Here is an 8,121-nt window from a genome sequence, read left to right as displayed (position 1 = left end):
AATTTGGCTCCTAATCATTTTAATTTTGGAAATTTATTATTATGTTAGCAATTAAGTCCTTCAAGTCTATAATTGCTAAGAGAAACAGACAAAATGATTAAGTATTGGGTTGATTGCAAATGATTTGGAATTTTGGAGAGTAAAAAATGCCTTCACACATGTGGTAATTGTATATTATTTCCCCATCGAATCTAATGTACTAATTCGACATAATTTAAGATTTGGACTCGATTGCAAACTAAACTAAACTACGGAGCAAAAATGGTGACTATTAAAGTGATACGAACCAAATTGGAAAATGAATCAAACTATAAGGGCAAGAAATGCAACTTAACCTAATTAGGAGCACACAAAAAATGGCCTTTTTTTTTTTGGAAAAAAAGAATGGCCTTATCAAAGCACAAATTGGCATGTTCGACAGAAAAAAGGAAAATAAAGGCACAAATTAGCATGGTGATTGATGAGTCGGTAGGAACTTGACACAAGACATTCAAAACGACAAAAAATTGTACGATGAAATACATATATTATATAAATATACAATCTGTGTGTGTATATATATACGCACAAAGTAGAGTGTGTTCCAATAGATTTCCAAGCATTTGAGAAACCCAGCAAAACTCAGTTTTCCAGAGTGAGAGTTCTACACTCCTCTCTTCCATTATTCTTCCACTCCAGCCATGTCTCTGGTTCAAGGCAAATGGATCAAGGTATGTTCCCTTCACCACTTTCTTTCATCTGTTGTATTTTAGATCATCAGCTTCATTTCAAGGATTTTGATAAACCCTAATTAAATCAGGGGTAGTCAATTGAGATTTTGAAAGATTTTAGTTCTTTTTACAAAATTAGGGGTATATATTCGGTAGGATATTAAGTAATTATCTGAAAGTCTAGGTGTATTCAATCAAGATTTTAAAAGAGTTTATAACGTTCTAGGTGTATTCAATTAAAAATTAATTTTAAAAAAATTTTAAAAGTTGGGGAATTCGAGAGAATTAAAAAAAATTCATTGCGCATTTTAAGTATTCACAAATTTCATCTCTCTTCCTTAAAATTTTGAGGCAATCCACTCAAAATTTTTAATGAAATTTCTAAAAATCAGTTCAACTCCAGCAAAATTCTTTATAATTCACTCAAAATTTTACCTAAAATCTTCCTATATAGTTTTAGGGTTAAAGATTGGATCTTTTTACATAATCAGCTTATCTTGGTTATCTCCATCCTTACTTAAAATCAATGAAAATACTTGAAAATCTTCATGATTTGATGTAGAGGTTACAACTATACTATGTTTTAATAGATTGGATCAGACTTTAGATACACTATTTTTGGTGATGCTAAACAGAATCAAACTTTTAACTTATCTTAATCCTAACTTACCACTCTATATTCATCATTTGAGAGATTTTGAGATAAGACTCTTTACATGTTTAGATCTACCACAGAGGAAAATTTTGAACACCCGGATGAATATCTCACTCATTACGTCAATGTATTCACCGGATGATAACGCAAAATCTCATATGTATCATCAGATTATAACATGTACTGTGATCCGAATTGATATATAGTTTGTGGCAACATGTGACTTTGATGCTAGCATGACTTCCATTTCCCCACCAATTTTAACATATTATTTGCTTGTTTCCATTTACTTGGTTAGATGCATCAAACCCCTGAAAGTTTCTTCTGCATTTGTCCAATTAGTAATACTGTATCATTGTGTCAGCTTGATCAAAAGGGGACTGGTCCTGGAGCTAGAAGCTCACATGCCATTACCCTAGTAGGACAGAAGGCCTATGTTTTCGGAGGTGAATTCACGCCACGTGTCCCGGTAGACAACAAGCTCCATGTGTTCGATGTCAAGGAGCAGACATGGTATGTGACTGAAGGAACCGGGGATGTCCCACCGCCACGTGTTGGTGTGACATTGGTAACTGTTGGAGAAATTATTTATGTATTTGGAGGTAGGGATTATGAACATAATGAGCTCAATGAGCTCTATTCCTTTGACACATCCATACACAAGTGGACTCTAATTTCAAGTGGGGACACCGGGCCCCCTCACCGGAGTTACCACTCAGTCACCTCCGATGACCACAACATATACATCTTCGGCGGATGTGGTGTTGCCGGCCGCCTCAATGATCTATGGGCCTACAATGTCGTTGATCAAAAGTGGATCCAATACCCAAATCCGGGTGACAACTTGAAGGGGAGGGGTGGGGCGGGCCTGCTAGAGGTCCAAGGAAAAATATGGGTTGTGTATGGCTTCGCTGGAGAGGAAGTGGATGATGTACACATCTTTGATCCAGCCCATGGTGAGTGGGCCCAAGTTGAGACAAATGGCGAGAAACCAACGGCTCGGAGTGTATTTTCTACGGTAGCAATCGGTAAATACATAATCATATACGGTGGTGAAGTGGACCCTAGTGACTTGGGCCACTTGGGTGCTGGGAAATTTGTTGCGGAGGTTTATGCATTGGACACAGAAACATTGTTGTGGAAGAAGTGGGATGATGGCCTAGGCTCAGGCCATCATCCCGGCCCTCGTGGGTGGTGTGCATTTGCCCGCGGGCAGTGGGAGGGGAAAGAGGGCCTTTTGGTGTATGGTGGGAATTCACCAACTAATGATCGACTTGGTGATATTCATTTCTTCACTCCTTACTTGGAAAATGGTAAGTGATTGGATTAGACATGTGATGTATGAAAGTGATGGTGATAGTGTCATATGCTGGAAATATGGAATTATGGGTTGTGTTTAAGTAAGTTTGTAATAAGATCTAGACAAGACATTGTGTTTGTGGGAATGAGGTTGTATTTGGTTTTTAATTTTCTCTTTGGTAGATGTGGTTTGTTTTTCTTTGATGTAATATAGATATATAGAGAATCGTGTATGAATGAGTAAATAATTACTTAAGTTACAAGTCTCATATTTGGTAGAATTTGATTAAGTTTGATATTTGGGAGAAATAGATTACGCCAAATGTAGTGCTGTAAACTATCATGTGGTATCTTAGTTTAGCAATATTATGTTATGTAAAGAAAATTTACGCATAAAATGTCATTAGCTAAGCAAAACATCACGATGACGTGAGCTCATTCAATATAGGTTAGTCTCTTATTTACACATAGTAAAAAATAAGGAAAACTAATGAAAATTGCTTGAAAACGTTGAGTTTTAACGATAAGAACAAAATAAAAGGCAAAGTGAATAGTACCATGATTGATTTTTTAGTGTAAAAATGTGGTTTTTCGTTAAAGTGAACATGAAGTTTTTCGTTAAAGTTACCTAAAAAAATATCTTGAACTTATTTTGCAAGGGAAATAAAATACAATATCCATTTCAATAAAAAGATAAAATTATAGTGGCCAAATTCAAATCGAGGCAAAAAGAACAGGCCAGAGATGCAATTTTATCAAACACGAGGGCTTTTCAGAAAATTCAACTGCCGGAGAAGGCGACAAGGGTACCGACTTCCAGCAAACGAAGATCCAGTTTTCTACTCAGACCCGCCATCGATACAAAGCTTTCTTCTGGTCTCCTCCGTTATGGAGAGGCACATCGAGATATTCCTGAAGAGGCTCTCCTACGTCGCCATCCTCATCGGCACCGTCACCTTCGTCTTCCTCCTCCTCAAAACCCCCGACACCTGCGTCGCACCAGGTTCTCCTCCCAAGCCCCACCTCCGCTTCCCCAAATCCTCCTGCGACGCCTCGCCGCGCCTGATCCTCCCTCTCCACAAGAAGAACAACCGCCTCTGGTCCACCAAGACCTGGCAGAACAAGGTCCACTCCTTCTCCAACTTCTTTCGCGCATTTTATCAAATGGGTCTCCTGCACAACGAGTCCAAGGTCCTCTGCGCCTCCGCCGGCGCCGGCCACGAGGTCATGGCGCTGACCCAGTTCGGCGTCGCCGACGTCACCGGTATTGAGCTCCTCGAATCGCCTCCGCTGGTGAGCCGGGCCGATCCCCACAACTTGCCTTATTTCGATAATGTGTTTGATTTGGGTTTCAGTGCTCATTTTGCTGAGGCATTGTTTCCGAACCGGTTCGCGGCGGAGATGGAGAGGACGGTGAAGGCCGGTGGGGTGTGTGTGGTGGTTGTGGACGAATGCGGGGATGAGGAGATTAGGGAGATTGTGGATTTGTTTAGGAATTCGAGGTTTCTTGGTGCTCTTAATGTTACATTGACTGGATTGAGAATGACAAGGATTATTATGAAAGTTAAGCGCTTACCTTGATTTCCCTGTGGTAATTCTCTATTACATGTTTATTGCCTGTGTTTTCGATTTCAAATTCCTGTTCGTGTGTGAATTAGTAATTCTGTTTAGGATCTGGTGTTAGTGAGCTACTTATGATTTGAAATCGAATTAAGCAACTGCGTAAGAACTCGAACGGATCTAGATTAAGTTTGGTACTGTTGTGGAAAAGTATGGCAATGAGAGTGAATGGCTTCAATATGATGTATGCTTTGCTTTCCTCTCAAGTCTCATAATTTTGGGCAAGTTACTTTGTCTAGTTGAAATCACAAACACCGGCTTTCTTTTTACGTAAAGATCTTGATGATATATGCAATTAGGGACATTCTACTTGTTAGAAACTAGCTTGGAGTTCTGGAAATAGGCATGTATGCTGAATGTGAATTGATCCATGAACATTGATGATAACATCTTCTTTGGTGGGTTTGGTGATGATTAATGCCAAAGGTTATCATTCACATCGACTCCTGGTTTTCTTAAGTCGACGTAGTTGCAGGTTATTAAAACTCTTATCGGTCTTGAAGCATTCGATTTCACAACTTGGACAGAGGTTAGCAGTTTATTACAACAAGTGCTCATTAAGGTGTTATATATTCTAGTTAATATGCCTAGTGGAATACCCGGATTGTGTGGAGTAACTGATTGATTGACGGATAATTTATCTTTTCCCCCCTTTTTCTTACTTTCCTGAGTCGTCGTTCTATCTTTCGTTAATTTGGATAAATGATGTGCAGATATGAAAATTTTGTGTTCTAAACAGATTTCGGTTTGTGTTCTGTGCCTGTGATTCATAGCATTCATCTAAAAATAAGCATGCACTAAACCAACAGTTACTGGATGCTGAAGGCTAACTATTTTATTGAGTCAGTGATACTAACTATTTATTGAGTCAGTGATTCAACTATGCACTGAATCAAATGAGGATTTACACTTCTTATCACATACTGCTTCACAAACCGAAGACAAAAGTACAGCGGTTCATCGTAATTCAGGGTTCAAGTTACTCTAGAACTAGAAGTATTTGTAAGGTGATGTGCCTATACCTTTGGATTTTGCATGATTTCATATATGAATTGGCTGAGGGGGATGAGACAGAGTTATACTGTTACGGGCGATTAGAAGCCACGTTATCTCGCTGGAGCAGGCAGATGATCCAGCTCGAAAGGTCGGGAGATCCCATGGACAGTAAACCTATTTGAAGAAAAGATATCAGGCGCCACGATTTTCACTCCATTAACGACCAATTCTTTCATGAAATCCAGAGTCCCAGTGAACTCAAGAGGCTGATCATGAAGCAGGGTCATGAGCAGTGTTCTGGCAGGCATCGATTCGAGCTCTCTGGTTGTATACCTCTGGGGCAGAATATGAAACCTCACAATCTTCTCGAGCAAGGGGGAAGGATACGCTTCAAGCTCCAAGCTTGGCGGAAGAAAGATTGTCACAGACTTCAAACCCTTATGATCTCCAAGAATCCGATCAAGAACAGAGTTCAGCCCGACAGCAAAAGAAACGAACCCGTTCGAACTCAGCAATCGGATGATCCGGGACCATTCGACCATGTTCTTGGCATCAGGAACATCAGAAACCATGTTGGAACTGGAATCACAGGCCGGCGATTGGATAATATCCCAACCCTCATTAACATCGCTCGGATCCAAAGCGGAGAACGGGCCAAGAACACCGTGAATCGAAATCGGTCCCTCAAGAAACAGATTCGGGTGCGACACCAACACGTGATTGATTTCCACCGATCTTTCCTTCTCGTTGATTTTGGTGATTGCGATCTTCTTGTTCTGATACAGGGTCGGCAAGCAAGTACCCTGAGTCATGTTGACAAGGTGTTCGAAGGAAAGCCTGAGAGGAGAAGTGTGGTACCGCAGGAGGTTTTTGAGTAGGCGTGGCGGGAGGGAGGAGTTGGAGATGGCGGAGTCTTTGATGGCAAAGAGGGTGGTGTTTGCGGAGGAGAAGAAGAGTTCCGGCGAGAGCTGGAGAAGGGTGGCGATGACGGTGAAGCCAGCTCGTCTCAGAGTTCTTGAGGCGCCGAGGGAGACGAAGTGGCTGATGGGTCTGGATTGGGAGGACTCGTCGTTGGGTTGTGACCGCAGAGTCATGGAGATTGCGATGAAGGCCAAGACTGCAGCCATGGTGAAGTAGACTGCTGCGTGCCAGCGAGTGCAGGGAGGCGCCATTGCTGTTCGATTCAAGCGTGGTTATTGAGAGAGAGAGAGAGAGAGAGAGAGAGAGAGAGGAATGCTTCGGGATTTGGGAGTTTGTTGCAGTGGAGGGAAAAACAGAGAACAGTTATAGTTGAATGCAACTGACCAACTGTTTTATGGCAAAGAGACCGAGCTAATGGGCCTATTCCATACAAGGGCTGAGGGAGGCCCAACTCATATGAATTTGAGATGGGCTTTAGTTAAATGCTTAGAAGGTTTTGTTTGAAGTTCAATTCTACTGTCTGTCGGAGTGGTGATTGACGTGGCGAAGTTACCGGCTGATTTTTTTTTTCTTTTTTTCAAAAGAATTCTACTGTCTAGACGATCAGCGTATGTCGACTTAGAGCTGGAGATACAATTGGTTGGGATCAAAGAGGTGGGCGGGACTGAGATGATTTTTTCAGCCCAAACAATTAGAGTATGTGGTTGTCTGGCTGTAGACACGATTGTTGGGGTGTTTTGTGCCTACAATCGGACGGCCACCTTACCCACTCGTCCAAACCACAGAACGAGAAATTAGTATTTTGATGAAATTGTAATTTCATATGGCTCACTACTTTATAGAAAATTAAATGAGAGAGAATGTCTTGAATCCTACTTGGATATGGGTCTTTCTCTGAGCTAACACATGGTGCATGCTTGGTTTCACCCTAAATTCAATTTGGCATAGTTTCAAAAAAAATTGGGGTTCCACTATAAAATCAATTGGCAATATGGAGAGTAGAGTAGCATAATCTCTTATAAGCACATGCAAGGTCTCTCATTTCCTCAATGTGGGATTGATAACTCTCAACAAGCCCCTCACATAGGGCGAATTTTCAAACCTAGTACTTGCACAACACAAATCGAGTGATGTGGAACACGTATGACTGTTGGGCTTCACACATGAGACAACTTGCTTTGATAATATGAAGAAAGTTGGAGTTTCTACCATAAAATCCATTAACAATATATAGAGTAGCTCAATCTTTATAAGCACATGCGAATAGAGATGACAATTTTAACCGTTACCGTCCAAATGGAATGGATTTGGATATGAAAGTTTGGGTATATTCTGGATATGGGGAAAACCGTTTATATTATTTGGTTATGGTTTTTGATATGGTTATTGAGGTCCCCAAACTGTATCCATAACCGAATCCGATCCAATTAGTAAATAATATAATACACACACACATATGTATGTATTTGTATATCCATTATTCACCGAACCATTACCTTAAGAGTACAAAAGTTGCATTTTGTAAGAAAGTAAAGTTTTGAATCAAAATCAATGTTTTAATTTTTATACTCAAATCAACAAGATCCATTCATTGGATCATTTTATACATCAAATGTTTAAGGACGAAATTAATATCTACTAACTTATAATGTCTCAATTAAAAGAATATATTTTTTGTATTGACAAATATGGATATACCTGTTAATCGATGAATAATCCGTTACCCGGTAGGTATGATCATGAATAATACCTGATGGTTAATTTGCAGTTAATTATGGATATGGTTAATTTTCATGATTATGAGGATGAATATAGCATTTCTGTCCCCAAACCGAACCGTTGCCATTCCTTCCCTCATTTTCCAAAGATTGTTAACTCCCAAAAGTTTCTTCACTAAATTAGTTGGACTTGACTAGAAGT

At 40.1% G+C, this 8,121-nt stretch overlaps 3 protein-coding genes across 3 annotated transcripts; 2 read left to right on the top strand and 1 right to left on the bottom strand.

Moving 5' to 3' along the window:
• The first annotated feature begins 569 nt into the window (after positions 1-569).
• On the top strand, positions 570-2,964 carry LOC137739158 (thiohydroximate-O-sulfate sulfur/sulfate-lyase (nitrile-forming) NSP5-like). Its single transcript, XM_068478668.1, has 2 exons — positions 570-710; positions 1,730-2,964. The coding sequence occupies exons 1-2, from the start codon at positions 681-683 to the stop codon at positions 2,684-2,686; spliced, it is 987 nt and encodes a 328-aa protein (XP_068334769.1). The 5' UTR covers positions 570-680; the 3' UTR covers positions 2,687-2,964.
• A 365-nt stretch (positions 2,965-3,329) lies between these two features.
• LOC137739157 (uncharacterized) lies at positions 3,330-4,464 on the top strand. Its single transcript, XM_068478667.1, has one exon. The coding sequence runs from the start codon at positions 3,409-3,411 to the stop codon at positions 4,243-4,245; it is 837 nt and encodes a 278-aa protein (XP_068334768.1). The 5' UTR covers positions 3,330-3,408; the 3' UTR covers positions 4,246-4,464.
• Positions 4,465-4,616: 152 nt separating this feature from the next.
• Positions 4,617-6,825, bottom strand: LOC137739156 (fasciclin-like arabinogalactan protein 21). Its single transcript, XM_068478665.1, has one exon. It carries the CDS (start codon positions 6,450-6,452, stop codon positions 5,391-5,393), a length of 1,062 nt encoding a protein of 353 aa, XP_068334766.1. The 5' UTR covers positions 6,453-6,825; the 3' UTR covers positions 4,617-5,390.
• Positions 6,826-8,121: the final 1,296 nt, after the last annotated feature.

This window comes from Pyrus communis, chromosome 7 (genome assembly GCF_963583255.1).
Source record: "Pyrus communis chromosome 7, drPyrComm1.1, whole genome shotgun sequence".
Classification (NCBI taxonomy): domain Eukaryota; kingdom Viridiplantae; phylum Streptophyta; class Magnoliopsida; order Rosales; family Rosaceae; genus Pyrus; species Pyrus communis.
This window is presented reverse-complemented; position numbering and strand designations above follow the sequence as displayed.

Coding starts and splice junctions, on each gene's coding strand:
- LOC137739156 (XM_068478665.1), bottom strand. CDS start 6,452: ATGGCGCCTCCCTGCACTCGCTGGCACGCAGCAGTCTACTTCACCATG.
- LOC137739158 (XM_068478668.1), top strand. CDS start 681: ATGTCTCTGGTTCAAGGCAAATGGATCAAG. Junction 711..1,729: donor TTCAAGGCAAATGGATCAAG/GTATGTTCCCTT, acceptor TCATTGTGTCAG/CTTGATCAAAAGGGGACTGG.
- LOC137739157 (XM_068478667.1), top strand. CDS start 3,409: ATGCAATTTTATCAAACACGAGGGCTTTTCAGAAAATTCAACTGCCGG.